Source organism: Mobula hypostoma, chromosome 3, assembly GCF_963921235.1.
Source record: "Mobula hypostoma chromosome 3, sMobHyp1.1, whole genome shotgun sequence".
Classification (NCBI taxonomy): Eukaryota; Metazoa; Chordata; class Chondrichthyes; order Myliobatiformes; family Myliobatidae; genus Mobula; species Mobula hypostoma.
The window spans coordinates 217993181-218012821 of NC_086099.1; the positions used below are offsets into that span (position 1 = coordinate 217993181).

Sequence of the window (19641 nt, forward strand, 5' to 3'; positions counted from 1 at the left end):
GACTAGTGTTTCCATACCAGGTTGTGATGTAGCCAGTCAGTATACTCTCCACTATACATCTATCCAAGTTTTAGATGTCATGCCGAATCTTCGCAAACTTCTAAGGAAGTAGAAGTGTTGCTGTGCTTTCTTTGCAATTGCACGTACACACTGGGCCCATGACCAGTTCCTCCGAAATGATAACACTGAGGAATTTAAAGTTGCTGATCTTCTCCACCTCTGATGAGGACTGGCTTATGAACCTCTGGTTTCCTCCTCCTGAAGTCAATAATCAGCTCCTTGAGCTTGCTGACATTGAGTAGTAAGAGGTTGTTGTTGTGGCACTACTCAGCCAGATTTACAGTCTCCCTCCTATATGCAGATTTGTCACCACCTTTGAATTGGCTTATGACAGTGGTGTCCTCAGCCAACTTGAATATGGTATTGGAGCTGTGCTTAGGCACACAGGCATAAGTGTAAAGTGAGCAGAGTAGGGGGATAAGCACACGGCTTGTGGTACACCTGTGCTGATGCGGAGATCATGAGAATGTTGTTGCCAGTCCGAACTGACTGGGGTCTGCACATGAGGAAATTGATGATCCGATTGCACAGGAGGTACTGAGGCCAAAGTCTTGAAGCTTATTGATTAGTTTTGAAGGGGATGTTGACATTGAATGCTGAGCTGTAATTGATGCAGAGCATCCTGATGTATGAATCTTTGCTGTCCAGATGTTCCAGGTTGAGTGAAGAGCCAATGAGATGGCATCTGCTGTGGACCCATTGGTGTGGAACAGATCCAAATCATTTCTCAGGTAGGAGTTAATATGTTTCATCACCAGCTTCTGAAAATACTTCATCACTGTGAATGAAAATGCAACTGGCCAATAGTCATTGAGGCAGATTACCATGTTCTTCTTAGGCACTTAGGAAGTGGAATCACATACAAATACTATATTCAAGAAGCACTTAGACAGAAACTTAAACAGGCAAGATACAAGAAGGACACAGTCCTAATGTGGGAAAATAGATTTAGTGTAGATGGGCAAAAACATTGACATGGGAGTGGTAGGCTGAATGTATCATTTCTGTGCCATACAACTCCACATTCCTTTCCCTGTCATTCAATTCCACACATATGCCATGTGCTCAGATACTACCACAGACATGGTCAAATCATAAAACTATATATAATTTGGAGGATAGTGTAGAGCGCTTCAAGTCACCAGGTGTAATCGACTGCAGCAAGATCACTGGAGGTCAAGGTTACTCGATGATTCCAACGATGACTTTAGTGGTGGAAGCTGAAGTAGACAACTGACGGACATACAGAATGAAATTCTCTGTACACTTGGAATCTGTATTCACTGTGGGAGGATATGGATTTAGCACAGCAGAGACTTTAGAAACATAAAAAACCTACCGCACAATACAGGCCCTTCGGCCCACAAAGTTGTGCCGAACATGTCCCTACCTTAGAAATTACTGGGGTTACCCATAGCCCTCTATTTTTCTAAGCTCCATGTACCTATCCAAAAGTCTCTTAAAAGACCCCATCGTATCTGCCTCCACCACTGTTGCCAGCAGCCCATTCCACGCATACACCACTCTCTGTGTAAAAAACTTACTCCTGACATCTCCTCTGTACCTACTCCCAAGCACCTTAAACCTGTGCCCTCTTGGGGCAGCCATTTCAGCCCTGGGAAAAAGCCTCTGACTATGCACACAATCAATGCCTCTCATCATCTTATACACCTCTATCAGGTCACCTCTCTTCCTCCGTCGCTCCAAGGAGAAAAGGCCAAGTTCACTCAACCTATTTTCATAAGGCATGGTCCCCAATCCAGGCAACATCCTAAATCTCCTCTGCACCCTTTCTATGGTTTCCACATCCTTCCTGTAGTGAGGCGACCAGAACTGAGCACAGTACTCTAAGTGGGGTCTGACCAGGGTCCTATGTAGCTGCAACATTACCTCTTGGCTCCTAAATTCAATTCCACAATTGATGAAGGCCAATACACCGTATGCCTTCTTAACTACAGAATCAACCTGCACAGCTCCTATGGACTTGGACCCCAAGATCCCTCTGATGCTCCACGCTGCCAAGAATCTTACCATTAATACTATATTCTGCCATCATATTTGACCTATCAAAATGAACCACCTCACACTTATCTGGATTGAACTCCATCTGCCACTCCTCAGCCCAGTTTTGCATCCTATCAATGTCTCGCTGCAACTTCTGACATCCCTCCACACTATCTACAACACCCCCAACCTTTGTGTCATCAGCAAACTTACTAACCCATCCCTCCACTTCCTCATCCAGGTCATTTATAAAAATCACAAAGAGTAAGGGTCCCAGAACAGATCCCTGAGGCACACCACTGGTCACCGACCTCCATGCAGAATATGACCCGTCTACAACCATTCTTTGCCTTCTGTGGGCAAGCCAGTTCTGGATCCACAAAGCAATGTCCCCTTGGATCCCATGCCTCCTTACTTTCTCAATATGCCTTGCATGGGGTACCTTATCAAATGCCTTGCTGAAATCCATATACACTATATCTACTGCTCTTCCTTCATCAATGTGTTTAGTCACATCCTCAAAAAATTCAATCAGGCTCGTAAGGCACTACCTGCTCTTGACAAAGCTATGCTGACTATTCCTAATCATATTATACCTCTCCAAATGAGGAGAGCTTGCTCCCAAGCTTTGTGTAAAACTTGGGAGCAATCCTTTCAAAGGTGAAAATGGTGGACAGATCTTCACATAATCTTGTGAAAGCATGATAATTAATGTCATGATTTCCATTGAAACACAAGCAGCAGGAAACTAAGTTGATACCCTGCAAGCTGTTCTCTGGCAGGATTGCTGAGGCACTGCCCTAGATATTACATGGATGTGGGGTTGATTTCAACATTTAAGAGAAATCTGGATAGGTTAATGGATGAGAGGGGTATGGAGGGCTATGGTTCAGGAGCAAGTTGGTGGGACTAGGCAGATTAATGGTTTTGGCATAGACTATATAAGGCAAAGGCTCTATTTCTTGCTATAGTATTCTATGACTCTAGAAGAGGAAAAGATTCCATGGAGCACCAAATGGCGGTCCACTCCAAGGAAAACAGTTTTTGCCCTTCGAATAATAGTGCTCTTACTGTTGTCTCCCTGTCAATTAGTCCTGAATGGATTTACCGGTATTGAGATGATGTGGTCAGCAGATGGGGATAACAGGTCCACAGTTATCTGAGGTCATCCTTTACAGGAGATCAGTAGCCTTCGCATGGCTATTGGAATATTATGTGTAGGGACACTAGATGCACAATAGCCATGTAATGAGCAATTTGCAAGGATGATTAGTTGACTGTTGACTATTTTGTATTGGTATTGGTTACTATCATATGTACAGTAAAGCACTTGTCATGCATTCTGTTTATACAGATCAAATTATTACACAGTGCACTGAGCTAGAAAAAAGTAAAAGCAATGCAGAATAAACACTACCAAAGAAGTACAAGATCATAATGAGATATATTTTCAAGCCAAGAGTCCATCATATCTTACAAGATGTCCATTCACGAGTCTGATAACAGTGGCACAGAAGCTGTCCTTCAGCCTGGTTGTACATGCTTTCAGCCTTTTGGATCTTCTGCCTGATTTGAGAGGGGAGAAATGAGAACGTCCAGGGTGGATGGGATCTTCGATTACGCTGGCTGCTTTATGGAGGCAGCAATAAGTACAGACAGAGTCCTTAGAGGGAAGACTGTTCCTGTGATGTGTTGGCCTGTGTCCACAATTCTCAGCAGTTACTTGTGGTCACATGCAGAGCAGTAGTCAAACCAAGCTGTTATGCATCCAAAGAGAAGGCATCAATAAAAATTGTTAAAAGTTGACATGGACATGCCAAATTTCTTCAGGTTTTGAGATCTAAGTAAGGTTTCTTGGACAGGACATCAATGTGGTTGGACCAGGAGAGGCTATTGTTGATATTCACACCTAGGAACTTGAAGCTTTCATACCTCTCAGTGGAATATCATGATTCATCTGTAAATTTCGGCAAAAGGCTAAGTAGGTACTGCAAAAGCCAGACACAGTGTAGAATAATTGGTGAAATGGGAATAGGAGTTGTAGTTCTAGCATCACATTCAAACTTCATTAGAATGTTAGGTTACCTCTTCCATTTCGAAATCTTTGTTAAGAAGAGATTGAAATGTAATCACTTCTCTTAAAGGACTTTAGTGACTTCCACCTTACACAGCATACCATGATCTCCATTTAGCAGGAGATAGATGTACAGATTTTTACTGCTTCATTCGCTGGCAAAACAATCCTTGCACTACTCTAAAGATACTGATGTAGCTCAAGCAGATACCAGATTTCACTGAAAATATACTCATGGAGGTGCAGATGTCTTGCACATTATTCCTTGCTGAGGTTCAGGCAGAACAGATTCATGGACACTCTTGAGTGGATAAGGCTTTCTGATGACTGCTACTTCCTTCTCTCCTTTTCCAGGAACTTATCTTACCATGTGTCAAACCAAATATGTTGTATAATAATCTTGAATGTTTACTAACATATCCATCTCTGAGTGCTCTTGGTTTATACAGAGACCTTGAAATCTTCAGTTCTTCAGCTATTAGTGCACAACTCCCTGTGGATTTTGACAGCTTAAAGAACTAGAAGGCATAAAACACAGGGAGATTGGAAGATTACATCTATTAAACAGAAAGTTAATCATTAAGAATTAAGAGAGGACATTAACTCAATCCTTGAGCTCAAATATGGCACTGCTGATGTCACACCACCTTTATAAGATAAGTAGCTCCATAATCTGATTTGTTGTACAATTCTGTTGGGTATTCATAAGTGAGGAAATTGATGATCCAATTGCACAGGAGGTACTGAGGCCAAGGTCCTGAAGCTTATTGGTTAGTTTTAAGGGGATGTTGGTATTGAATGCCAAGCTGTAATTGATACAGAACATCCTGATGTATGAATCTTTGCTGTCCAGGTGTTCGAGTTATGAGATGGCATCTGCTGTCGACCCATTGCTGTGGAGCAGATCCAAGGCATTTCTCAGGTAGGAGTTAATATGTTTCATCACCAACCTCCAAAAATATTTCATCACTGTGAGTGCAAATGACTGTACACTCTTGTCATCCATATTGAAGTTGCTTGAGAACTGAATACGTAGAAAAATATGAGCAATAAAATTTAAAGAAACAATAATAGTAAAAGAAAGAAAGAAAGAAAGAAAATTGACTGGACAATAGTCATTGAGGCAGATTACCATGTTCTTCTCAGGCACTTAGGAGATGGAATTATATACATATACTATATTCAAGAAACATTTAGACAGAAACTTAAAACAGGCAAGATACAAGAAGGACACAATCCTAATGTGAGAAAATAGATTTAGTGTAGATGGGCAAAAACATTGACATGGGAGTGGTAGGCTGAATGTATCATTTCTGTGCCATACAACTCCACATTCCTTTCCCTGTCATTCAATTCCACACATATGCCATGTGCTCAGATACTACCACAGACATGGTCAAATCATAAAACTATATATAATTTGGAGGATAGTGTAGAGCGATTCAAGTCACCAGGCGTAATCGACTGCAGCAAGATCACTGGAGGTCAAGGTTACTCGATGATTCCAACGATGACTTTAGTGGTGGAAGCTGAAATAGACAACTGACGGATATATAGAATGAAATTCTCTGTACACTTGGAATCTGTATTCACTGTGGGAGGACATGGAGGGCCCCAGATTTAGCTCAGCGGAGGCTTTGTGTAAAGCTTGAGAGGAATCCTTTCAAGGGTGGAAATAGTGGTACAATTCTGTTAGGCATTCACAACTTCACCAACATCTTTATCAATATGTCATCACATGAGTGCATGTGACATACACATCATTTAGAAAATTGACGTGTAGCATTTAAAATGTCAAGAATTACCAATTCATATTTTGATGTCAGTGGTTCTACATTTACAGCTAATCTCTATTAGACATTAGCAAACAAGAGCATTTAATGGCACAGTTCTCCTTTATGGACACAAATGCTTATCATATCCAGCCTCAACTGCATTGGTATCACAGCTGAACTAGAAGCATGATTCTTAACTGTGAAGGGTTTGGCCATATAATGCTTCAATGTTATATAAGACCATAAGACATAGGAGCAGAAATAGGCCATTTGGTCATTGAGTCTGCTCCGCCATTCAGTCATGGCTGATCCTTTTCTCCCCCTCTCAACCCCATTTCCTGGCCTTCTCCCCGTAACCTTTGATGCTATTTCCAGTCAAGAACCTATCAATCTCTGCCTTAAATACACCTAATGACCTAATGATATATATCATTTTAAAACGTCTTATATGTGTCATATTGTTCAGCAATTTTTCTAAAATGGCTAAGCCAGGAGTACAGGTGTTATTTCAATTCTATGATTGTTTTAGTTTTTCCCCCCCCATCAGAAAGTAAGCCTTTCTGGTGTGTGTGTCCAATTTAACTAATTTCAATACAAGTTGAGTACCCCTTATCTGAAACGGAACTGTTTTGGATTTTTTTTGATTTTAGAATATATAATGAGATAGCTTGGAATCGCCATCATTCTAGACTCTGAATTTATGTGCTACTGGTAATCACGAACGTTCTGATGCAGCCATTCAGCCTGTTATATTTTCATCACCAACGATTTTGGCAAACTCATCGATGAATTCTTCTGCTTCTTTGTGACTAGTATATATTTTATCACCACAAATCTTTAAAAATTTAATACTATGCAGTTTCTTAAATTTCTGAAACCAACTTGCTGAATATTACAATTTCCTTCAATTTTCAGTTGGTTGTGATAGATCTTTGCTTGTTTCATGATTAGCATATCGTTAAGAGGCATATGTTCACTCAATCGCTGACAAATCCGTCTTTTCAATACATGATCAAGATATTCATTTTATATGATATTATTTTATATTATTCATTTCTATATTTTATTAACTTCCATTAATTACATATGTGAGGTCACTTCTCAGAACAGTCTGAGATGCACAGCTGGGAATCTTCCCAGCACCTTGTGGAATTTTCCATTTCTGACATCATGTCAGCACTCAAAAAAATTTCGTATTTCAGAGGATTTTGGATTTTGGAATTGTGGTTAAGGCGCACTCAATTTGTACTACATTCTCTTACATTTGCTTACTTGCATTACCTTTTCAAATGATTGTTCAATGGTTCTGGTCTTTTGCATGAATTTTACCAATTAAACAAACTCTACATAGAATATAACTACCAATTTTTAAAAAAACTATTCCGATGGAAACCTATACAGATCCTATCTTTGCCAACATTTTCTGGCACATCTCATGTCCCTTCCTTATCTAGTTGATGCACCATCAATAACTCCAAAAGACTGGAAGTAGAGTAAGGCTGAAAGGCTTTTCTTAGCAGTAAAATGTGACCTCCATCATACTGAGTATCTGCCCCTGGACTGAGGAGGAGGAGCAATGGTGCAATCACCTTTATGTCAGGGATCTGTGGGAGGAGCCACAGGAGCAGTCAGCAGAGAGGCATGTCCAGACAGGTAACCCAGTTACAACATATATGTATGGTTTACCACACTAGTATTTTAAGATTAATGGTGTTTGCTATTGCTATTCTCACAAACTAGAACATTTTGAATAGCCATTGACTCAACCAATTTCAACCCCTCTAAGAATTCTGAATATTTATTTCCTTCACTTCTACCCATCTGTTCTTATCTGTCCATATCTGGTCAGGTCACTCGTCTGAGTGCTACTGGTACCACGTAACCCAGTACTACCTGTCGCATGGTCGACGACTAAACCAGCTCCCCGACCAGGCTTGCCTTGGTGAGGAGGGTGGCTAGACACCTTGCAGGATGAAAAATAAGACCTGTCAAAGGGCAGATGAACCCTCTCGTAGGGTCTACGGCCATCGAGCAAGCACGTGCCGTGAAGCACGGAAAGGGCACCCCTTGCATTGAAGCTTGGCCTGGCCATTGACTGCAACAGAACTTCCCCCGGCTGTCTTGGACCCCACCATGCCGCTGGACCCGGGAGGGGATATCGAGAGGGTGGGTCTGGACCTGTGCAACCCCCTACTCACCTAAAATCCACTCACGCACATGCTGTTCCTTTCTGAGGAGTGGGGTACCACCCCACTAACTGACTGAAAGGAACCATCATCATCCTATGGTATAGAGAGAGAGAGAGATAGCGAGAGAGAGAGAGAGATAGCGAGAGAGAGAGAGAGAGAGAGCACAACAGATAACAAGATCTTCAACCATATCTATTCCAATCTCCACACTCTTCTCATCTGTTTGCCACCCAGCAAAAGGCAGAATATAGTCTCTGCTGTTCTCACCTTTACCCCACTAGTTTACGCATCGACAGTGCTAAACAATTGGAAATCAATAATTTCAGACAATGATACCCTGCTTTCTATTTTTCAAACTCTAGGTCCATCTTGAGGGAGTGTTCATTCTGATGAATGGAAATTATTCTGGAACATTAATTGTTTCTATTAGATTCCTGACTCATTGAATAACTCCAGCACTTTTTGTTTTTATTTCTCATTTCCATTATCTGAATGGAATTTAGAAAGTTAAAAGAATTGCAGTGTTACATATTACTTCAGAACTCGATTCTTTTTCTTGACTTGGTTCTCTCCCTTCCAAGTCAGGTCAAGCTCGTTAAGAAAGGGCTGATGCTTCAGTACAAAATGAAAGCAGACCAGGATTTCTGAAAGAATTGCACCGTAGCTCCATCTGGTGGGTGTAAACTATTTGCCATTATTCACTAAAGAGCAGAGGAACTGATGATATTTTGCTTAATTTTATAACACCTAGCATCACAACTAGAAAGAGATTCACCAATTGTTTATCTCATTGCTGTTCGTGTCATTGTTTTGTGTACAAGTAGTTTTGTATGCTTTGCTTTTGTACTCTACAATCTGTAAAGATTACATATAATTAACATTTGGTTTGTTAGTCAAACACTGAGCAATCTGTGACAATACAAGCTATTAGTTCTGACCTCAGAAGACCAGACCACAGAGCTCTCAGAAGCAAAATTACCCATTTTGACCATTCCTGAAATTTGTTCTTTTATCCTTTATCAAGTTCCTTTTCTCAACTGAACATAGGTGTTTTTTTTTCAAATACCACAGTAGCAGTCGATCACAATGAAAAAAAATGTACAATGGACGGTGCCATTCATAAAAAGCAGGAATTAGAGATTATTTCTGGAATGGCATTGGGTTTAAATGCAACTGAAACTGTTAAAGTGACAACATTGAATAGAACAAAGACATGAATCAAACCAAACAAAATCCTGTCAGAAAATAAAATGAAATAATAGACTATGTACCATTGAATATTGAAAACCATTTGAGACACATTTGGTTTCATTCCAAAATAGCACATTTGAATTGACTTGTTAAAAAGGTGCCAATTTTTGTTTGTTGTGGGGAACGACATGGTTTTTAAATCACAAACAAATACATGTTAATTCACAGCTCACATAATCTAAACCAAGTGGGACAATGGTACCCTCTACTTCAATTTAAACTAAACTCTGTTAATGCATTTCCAATTTATTAGTATAAATAAATAAAAGTATGAAGGATAAAACTATCAGCATTCTAAATTTAACCAATTCCGAATAACTTAAAGAGAAAGGAATAGAAGAAACCAGAAATGACTTACTGACTAAATGATTTTCATGAAAAGTATGAACACAGCTGAATGTTGTTTTCAAGGGTGTGGAACGAGCAGCCAGCACAAGTGGAATATGCGAGCTTGATTTCAACGTTTAAACGAAGTTTGGATAGCTACATGGATGGTAGGGGTATGGAGGGCTATGGTCCTGGTGCAGGTCGACTGGCAGTTTAAAGAGCTTTGGCATGGACTAGATGGGCCATAGGTTCAGTTTCTGTGCTGTACTTTTTTATGACTCCATGACTCTAACTAAACAGAGGTCCAATGTAAGGTAAGCCTGTTACTATTGTTCCTTTGTAAAGTATATTTTAAATGGCTATGTTGCTAGGTGTTTACTTTTGTTCACTGATTGCTTCTTAACAAAATGACTGATAAACAGAGAGAAAATTTATCAAGAGTTCCCAGGTCACATTCAGGGGTCTTTTCTCATTAGTGCACCCACCACCCTACCAAACAGTTGAGAATCACCTCTTGTCATGTACCTCTACTCCACTTCCCTTTATTTCCCCATAAATGTCTAATGCCTGAAGACACTGTGATCATCGTGATACCAGAGTCAGCATACTTTTAATAAAGTTACAACAGAAGTTTAAATATGTGTAAAATGGCATAGAAAAAGTATGCTTTTTGTATCTTTACACCTGGAATTTTCCCAAAGAATGCAAGTTATCTCTGGAGCTATTAGGATTATAGCATTCAATTTATATAATTATACAAGGAAATCACTGTGGATGTCAGAGTACAGATAAAAAAGATATTAACCATTGTTGAAAAACTGCTTTAAAAACTAAAATGATTTTTATACAGAATTAGTTAGTTTAACATTTTGAAGGAGTTCCTTTTAGCCCAACATTTGCCGAGAAATTGTACCTCCTCACAAATGCAACAATTAGACTTTGCAACGGTAAATCAAGAATCATTTCAATGACCGGCCCTACCTGATACATCATTTGAACACTGTGGTCAGAAATTCCAACTGCCTGAAATCTTGCCCGCACTGTGGACCGTATTTGGGATGGTAGATTGGGCGTACATGATGGTGGTGGAAATAGTGGAGAAGAAATGGAGAGACCTAATGTTTGAAGGGGAGTTGGCATAGGACAATTAAAGATCAAAAGAAAGAGGTTTAAATGGTAGGAGGCTGTGAAATGAGAAATGTAATAAGGGGTAATGAATAGAGGTAATTTTGAGGTTGTGAGAGAGCAGTCATTATTTGACCATAAGACATAGGAGCAGAATTATGCCATTCAATCATGGCTAATCCTGGATCCTATTCAATTCCATACCTGCCTTCTCGCCATATCCTTTGAGTAACAGAGAAGGTAGGGGGCTTCTTGTAGGATGAATATCAGTAATTCCTTGATTTGGCAGGCATCTCAGCCTGACACTTTGTTGGGAAGTCTGGGAGATCATATCATTCCAGAATTGACCTATGATAATTTACAGGGTCTACCTGTTCCAAATTTCCATGAAAATGCTTCAAGCCAGACTCAGCCGAAAACATCAATGTTCATTCCAGTCAATAGATATTATGTGACTTGCTGAGTTCCTTCAGCATTTTGTGTGTATTGCATAAGGTTTCCAGCATCTGCAGAATCTCTTGTGTCCGATGGTGAATGATGTCAGTGTGCCACAAGATCATTAAACATAGGAGAAGAATTAGGCCATTCAGTCCATTGAGTCTGCTCTGCCATTCCATCATGGCTGATCCTGGATCCCACTCAACCCCGCACACCTGTCTTCACATCATATCCTTTGATGTCCTGACCAATCAGGAAACTATCAACTTCTGCCTTAAATATACCCATGGACTTAGCCTCCACCGCAGCCTGTAGCAAAGCATTCCACATATTCATTACTCTCTGACTTTCAATTTGCCTTGCACTTTTTCCTTGGTAATGGCACTCACTCCTACTCCCTGAGACTCACGGACCTCTGACACACTGCTAGTGTCTTCCACAGAGAAGACAGATGTAAAGTCAAATTCAACTACCGTTTCTTTATTCCTAGTACCCATTCGCAGAAACTTCAGCCATCTCTGCTCTGCTGTCATCCCCGCCAGTATCCTCCTCCAATCCACCTGGGCAAGCTCTTCTCTTATGCCTCTGTAATTCCCTCTTTTCCGTTACTATGCTGATACATGTGACTTATGCTTCTCCCTCTCAAATTACAGTAAGAATTCTATCATATTAAGATCACTGCCTCCTAAGGGTTCCTTTACATTAAGCTCCCTAATAAAATCTGGGTTATTACTCAACACCCAATTCAAGATAGCCTTTCCCTGAGTAGGCTCAAGCACAAGCTGCTCTAAAAAGCTATCTTGTAGGCATTCAACAAGTTCCCTCTCTTGCGATCTGACACCAACTTGATTTTCCCAATCCCCTTGCATTTTGAAGTCCCCATTACAAGTGTGTCATTACTCTTATTACATGCCTTTTCCAACTTCATTTGCAATCTCAACCCCACATCTTGACTATTACTTGGAGGCCTAGATATGATTCCCATAATGTGTATTTTTATACCCTTGCAGTTTCTTAACTCCACCCACAAAGATTCAACATTCTCTGACCCTTTGTCACCTCTTTCTAAAGACGTAATTCCATCTCTTACCAACAGAGCCACACCAGCGCCTATGCCTTCCTGCCTGTCCTTTCAATACAAAGTATATCCATTGGCTGTTAAGCTCCCAACTACGGCCTTCTTTCAACCACAACTCAGTGATGCACACAACATCATACTGACCAATCTCTAATTGTGCCACGAGTTCGTCCACCCTATTCTGAATGCTATGTACATTTAAATACAGCACCTTCAGTCCTGCATTCTTCGCCCTTTTGAATTTTGCCTCTGTGATACAATTTAACTAATATGCTCTATCTGCATTTGTACCCAATCACTGGCTTGTCCTTCCTAATGTTTATGTTACATCCACCATCTACTTGTAAACCTAACGTTCTCCCTTCCCTCTCCTGGCAGTCACCCTTTTGTCTGTCTCCTGTAACCTTGGGGTGACTACCTCACTGTAGCTCTTGTCAATCACTGCTTCCTTTCCCTAACATGCTGAAGGTCATCGAGTTGCAGCTCCACTTCCCTAACATGGTCTCTAAAGAGCTGTACCTCAATGCACCTGGTGCAGATATGGCCATCGGAGAGGCTAGAAGTCTCCTGGAAATCCCACATCTGACACCCAGATCAGAACACTGGTTCTGTAGACATACCTGCTATCTTAAGAGTTAAATAAGAAAAAAAGGAATAAATTAACCTACTTACCTTGCCTCCTCCTGTTGCGCCAGTCTTACTATTCTGACTCAAACTACTCCAACGACAATCACTCCCATGATGTCCACTCTGCTAGGCGGTACCTCTCCTTTTTGGAGATGGTTTTTTTTTTAAAAAAAAAGCTCTTTGCTAGACCTGACATGGAAACTGTGTCACTGACATAGAAACTGTCAGAGACGCACGAGTGACTCCAGTCTACAAATACCTTGTCAAATTTGATGTGAAATAGCCTAGAAATAGTTGATAACACAAGAGATTCTGCAGATGGTGGAAATCCAAAGCAGCACACACAAAATGCTGGAGGAGCTCAACAGATCTGGCAGCATCTGTGGAAGTGAATAAATGGTTGAACTTTTGAGCCAAGATCGTTCATCAGGACTTGAAAGGAAGGTGGAGAAAACAAGAATAAGGTAGGAGGAAGGGGAAAGAGTACAAGCTTGAAGATGATAGGTGAACCCAGGTGGGCTGAGGGAGGGGTGGGATTAAGTGAGAAGCTGGGAGGTGATTTGTGGAAAAGGTAAAGGGCTAGACAAGAAAAATCTAATAGGGAAAGAGTTGTTATTGTGTTTCACTTAAAAAAAAATCAGTTTTTAAAATACCTAATCCTGTTAAAAAAGTGTCAAATAATTGAATTTCAGGGTAAACAGTTCCTTTGTAATTGCTGACTGAAGCACCTTCAATAACTCCGAAAGACTGAAGTAGGGTAAATACTGAAAGGCTTTTATTCGCTGTACAATACGACTTCCATGGTGAGTGTCTGCCCCTGGACTGAGGGGGAGGGGCAAGGTGAAATCACCTTTATTCAGTGTTCTGTGGGGGGAGCCACAGGAGCAGTCAGCAGAGGGGCGTGTCCAGACAGTTAACCCAGTTACAACATATATATGGTTTACCACACTGACAAACCTGCTATGATTATTTTTCTGGTTTGATTTTCATTTGAATTTTTTCACCTACCTTTTCTGTACAAAGTATTTTCTACATTGTTTTGTGGGGCAGCAGTGTTCATTTCAAAATAGCACATTCAAAAGAAACAATTCAAAATAAATTCCCAGTATTTGCTTCCAGACTTTGCATATTATTTGGGTAAGTGACTTTACCTAAGTCACACAAGTTTCAAGCAAAAATATGACAATTTTACAAACAACTTTATTTTCCCAATCTTTTCTAAGCTTAAATATCAAATAATACAAAAATAATCAACTGAAGTAGCAAATTGAATAAGTTGTTTATAAATAACCAAAACTCCAACATTGATGAATACTTTGAAAATCAAGGCAAAATACATGGACTTCAACTTCATGACCTAAAACACTGCAGTAACATTACCCCATTAACAAAGACACAATAATCCACCCACATGAAGAAATTCTAATGGTGCAAAGATGTTGCTGGCAATGTTTCTTAACTTTAGAAAACACATTAAATAATGACCAGTCACAATGCAAGAAGATTTACATGTTGTAACCAGCTCAAACGTCTGCCCTAAAAGGATACTACATACCAAAAAAAATTATCTTTCTTCCATTTTCTCATCTTTCCTCAAGTACTTTCTTTGCTTTAAATCCTTAATGTGTTTTAGTGATTATAACTTTCAAGGATAATAATATGACTAAAATAAATCAGTTTATTTTTGTCACATGTACCAAAACACAGTAGAAAAAAAACTTTCATTCATACAGTTTATTTCATCATATAGTGCATAGAGGCAGTACAAGGGGAAATAATAACAACAGGATGCAAAATAAAGTGCTACAGTTACAGAGAAAGTGCCATGCAGGCAGGCAATAAGTTGCAAGGCCAATACAAGGTAGTTTGTGAGGCTAAGAGTCCACCTTAGTGAGTTATAGGGAAAGGCTAGGCAAGCTAGGACTTCATTCCTTTGGGCCTAAGAAAATAAGCGAGTATCATATAGAGGGGTATAAAATCATGAAGAGTATAGTTAGGGTGAATGCATACACTCTTTCCCCCACCCGCCCCAGGGAAAGGGAATCAAAAACTAGAGGGCATAGGTTTAAGGTGAGAGGGAAAAGATTTAAAAGGGAGCTGAGGGAAAACTTCATGCAGAGGGTATTGAGTACATGGAATGAGCTGTCAGAGGAAGCGGTCAAAGTCAGGTACAAAAACAACATTCAAAAGATACAAGGACAGGGAAGGTTTAGAATGACATGGGCCAATTTGGTTAAATGAGACTAGTTTAAATTGGCATCTTGGTTGGCATGGATGAGTTGAGCCAAAGGGCCTGTTTCTATGGTGTATTACTCTATGACTATCTCTGATTTAGAAGAGTGTGGGTGGTGTGTCTATTGCCTTCACCTTGGCAAACATGTTAAACAATTTGGATATGTGGTTTCTCTCTAAACCTCTGCACTTCCATTCTCCTTTAAGATGCTCCTTAAAATCGACCCCAGAGAGTATTTCATCACAGCTTCTAATCTTAATGTAACTACATCAGTTACTGATCATGCATCTGTGAAACATGTTGAGGTACTTTTATGTATATTTAAGTGCTATATACACAGTATTTGTAATTCCTCAGATAATAATGCAGTCATTGACCACAAGTAGCAAGACCTGAACTGAATCCACTTACTATGCAATTCAACAACATAACAATCTCTCAAAAAGTTCAAAACTCTTGAATTCACAGACTCACAATCTCATTTTGGATATCAACATTGACTTGTAATTCAACAAAATGCTATGACTACCAGAAAATACTTGTGCTACTTGGCTTAACTCTTGACTTGCCAAAATATTTCAAACACTCATAAGACACATGTCAGCTACGTTTTGGAGAGCACCCCAATTGTCTTAATGAGTAGTATTCACAACAACATTTGACTGAACAGTGAATATTTTCCACCTCCGTGCCTATACTTGCATTGTTCCTACCTTTGCTCTCTCAGAGTCGGGAGAGGGTTAACCCATAAGGGAAACGAAGAGACAAGTTGAATAGAGGGAATGGGGAAGGAACATTTGAAGATGAGAAGTGATAGAGGAGAGTGGAGAACAGGACTGCTAGATGAAAGGAAGAAATGCTATTATGAAACGATAGGTTGTGGAAAAATTAAGGAAGGAAGTGGGTGATTGGTGTGGAGGGGAGGAAGAGAGGTGAAGGTTCAAAATGAACAGATATGAGCGAAGTGCTTGCCTCAGAGAGCAGAAATAGAAACGTTATGGTTTAAAATGGTAGCTGGCCAGAAAGAATTAGTCTGCAAATCAGTGAATTTGAATGAATCAAGGACAGAGGAAACAAAAAAAAAACAACTGTCTTTGTTCTTGCCATGAGCAGACATCCCACCTCTCCCGGAAGTTCCGGGAGTCTCCCACATATGAATAGTGGCTCCCTGATGCCCGCAAATTATATACAATATCACGGAAGTCAATTTTTTTGAGAGCGAGCGAGCGAGCGAGAGCCAGACAGCACGCGAGAGAAAGCGAGAGTGCGAGAGAGAAAGCAAGTGAGACAGCGAGAGAGAGCGAGCGAGAGCGCGCCATGGCAGAGTGTTCCAGAAAAAAAATATAAAACGTACGTCACCCCAGACTACAGTAAAGTGTACCCCTGCCTAATAGGGGTCAAAAATAATGACAGTGTTGCTCACTGCACTGTTTGCAACAGTGACTTTTCTATTGCCCATGGTGGGTTAAGACTGTAACCCTTTTGCCGCCTGCTATCGGGGACTCGGAAGTCGATCGACTTGGGGACTTTTGAGACTTTTTTACCGGGCCCATGGTTTGTTCTTCTCAAATTATGGTATTGCTTTGCACTGCTGTAACTATACGTTATAATTATGTGATTCTGTCAGTGTTAGTTTTTGGTTTGTCCTGTTTTCTGTGATATCACTCTGGAAAAACATTGTATCATTTCTTAATGCATGTATACATTTCTAAATGACAATAAAAGAGGACAGAGTGTTCTCATAATCTAATTACCTATTGTCAGTTGCTGGGAAGAGGGAAATAAATGGACGCTGGCCTGGAGCAGAACCAATAAAAAGATGTTAAAATGTCAGACATATGACCTACAGCCAATGACACTGGAATGTAACATTTGAATTGGTAAGGAATGAATATAAACACAGACACTTCATGTGTGCTGGTGGCGGTAGCTCTGTAGGAGACCAACTATTGTGGATGTGAGCTGCACCACAGATATGTAGAAATTCAAAATGGTACTACGAGGACTATGTGGTCAGCAGCAGAAACTCTCCTTAATTGGTTTTATATTTTTTATTCTTTGACTCTTCATGGACAGCCAGGAAAACTTATTAGGTGTGCACACAGGTATTTGGTTGTGTAAGTTCATGCGTTCTTCTGTTGAGACAATAACATATTTATTGGTTTTCACAGATTCTCTCTTTGCCTCCCTGATCATCATTACAAGGGGTGATCTTGAAACAGTGGCAGTAGTTATTTTCTTGGAGTACCACTCTCAGATCAGTCCTAAAGCTGTTTTCTGTGTACTGCCTCCAACCACAATGAAGAGGCTCAGCCTGCTGCTTATTTTACCTGCCTTGTCCAGTTTATCCAGTTCCTGATATGTTCCATAATCCAGCCCTATCTGCAAATGTGTTGTCTTTCTCTATACCTTGTCAATTTACACCTCCTTTAAGTAAGAGTTATATAACAAGATAGTGTCTTTACAAATGTTCAATTTCATACGTTATTTAATCTTAGAAAGTCTAAAAACTCAACAATCCAACCACAACTGATTGACCTCACTTCCTGACAAATGCAACAGCTTCAGAACATTTGTTTTAAAATTCACTCCCAGAATTATATCCACAGTAGCCAAAGCAATTACGTAACTTACCTTCAATCATGACAACTTGATCTTTTCTCTTTTCTGGGATTAGGACAGGGGCCTGAAGGTACAACTCTGCAACATCTCTGGCTGTACCCAGTTTGTTTGTAATCTGGGAGATTGAAAGTCAACAATTCAGATTTACAAGTTTAAATGTAGAATAAGACTGTTTCTCTGACGCACGAGAAATTGCATTCTTCTACCTTCATCTTTCAATTTTCCTTTAAGAAGTATATCCAAGTGAAGTAGTGTAAGAATTCTAAACATACATGAAATTGTTTTATCTTTATTACGCTGAATTATTTTGATTTTACTTTAGTGACACAGCATGGATTAGGCCCTTCCAGCCATGCCATCCCCGCAACCCCCGACAAACCTAACCTAAATACAAGACAATTTACATGACCGATCAACCTGCCCAGTATGTCTGGACTGTGGGAGGAAACCAAGCACCCGGAACCCATGCATTCCATGGAGAGAACATATGGAGATTCCTTACAGGATGGCGCTGAAATTGAACTCCAAACTCCAGAACACCTCAAGCTGTAATAATGACGCACTAACCGCTATGCTACCGTGGCACTCTAGGTGGAGCAGAAGTTGTGTAAATGACCCAGAGTACAACAGACTGAATGGCACCTGGTGGCAGCAGACTGCTTTCAGGGAATTCAATTCTGATCTTTCAGATTTCTGCTTTTCTATGTCCTCATTTCCACTTCTGGTACTTGTAGAAACAGGCCCATTACTAGTCACACACAAAAGAACATGAATACCTTAATGAGTTGGAAATAAGGAAAATGTTTTAAGGTTTGCAATAATTCAGCTCACCACATTATAGGAAGGACGTGATACCATAGAGAGGATGCAGAAGAGATTCATCAGGATATTGCATGGCCTGGAAAGCTTTACGTAAGGAGAGAAGAAATAGACTGGGTTTATTCACACTGGAACATATAAGGGGTGACCTTAGAGGTTTATAAAATTATGAGGGATTGAAAGAGTAGTTATTCAGAGATATTTTTCCAGTGTTTGGAGTCTAAAACAGAAGCCATAGGTTTAAGGTGAGAAATTTGAAGGAGTCCTGAGGGGAAACTTTTTGCAGAGGATGGTAATATGAAACAAGTTACCAGAAGAACTAGCAGAGGCAGGTACAATTACAATGTTTAAAATATGTGGATAGATACTTGGATGTTAATGGAGTACAGAACAATGGGCCTAATGTGGGAGAATAGGATTAGCTTCAATAAACATCACAAGTGGTATGTATGAGTTGAAGCAAGCAAAGCATCTATTTCTATGCTGTACAACTTGATGACTCCATTTTAGTTACTCTGAGACATCGGTTGGAATTGGTCAGGAATGTTATCAATGAATTAGTGGAATCTCTTCAATCTTCTTTTTGTCCAGAAATGTTGCGGTTATTAAGTTCATGCTTCTGTACTTGATATTCTAGATAGTTGATTTGTGATGCAAAGGTAACTACATGACTTGTTAATATTTCAGATTCAGAAACTGCTGGAAACTTTTAAGGTCCTATGTGACCCTCTCAATGAGGGGTTAGCAGCAGAAAGGGTGAGTAGTTTCAAGTTCTCGAGTGTCATTGTCTCTGAAGATTTATCCTTGGCCCCAACATATTGATGTAATTGTAAAGAAGGTACATCAGCAACTATATTTCATTAGGTGTTTGAGGAGATTTGGTATGTCACCAAAGACTTAACAAATTTCTACAGATGTATTGTGAAGAGTATTCCCAGTGGTCCCATCACCATCTGGTATGGAGGAGCCACTGTACTATGTCAGAAAAAGCTGCTGAGGGTTGGAAACTCAGCCAGCTC

At 40.1% G+C, this 19641-nt stretch overlaps 1 protein-coding gene across 7 annotated transcripts in view; it reads right to left on the bottom strand.

Annotated features, from left to right (window-relative positions):
- Window positions 1-19641, bottom strand: part of obscnb (obscurin, cytoskeletal calmodulin and titin-interacting RhoGEF b) — a 487178-nt gene that overhangs the window by 8563 nt on the left and 458974 nt on the right. For all 7 annotated transcript variants that reach the window (XM_063044498.1, XM_063044500.1, XM_063044497.1 and 4 more), the window contains one exon: window positions 17816-17918. In XM_063044498.1, the coding sequence (XP_062900568.1) occupies window positions 17816-17918 (103 nt within the window). The remainder of the gene's footprint in view (window positions 1-17815; window positions 17919-19641) is intronic.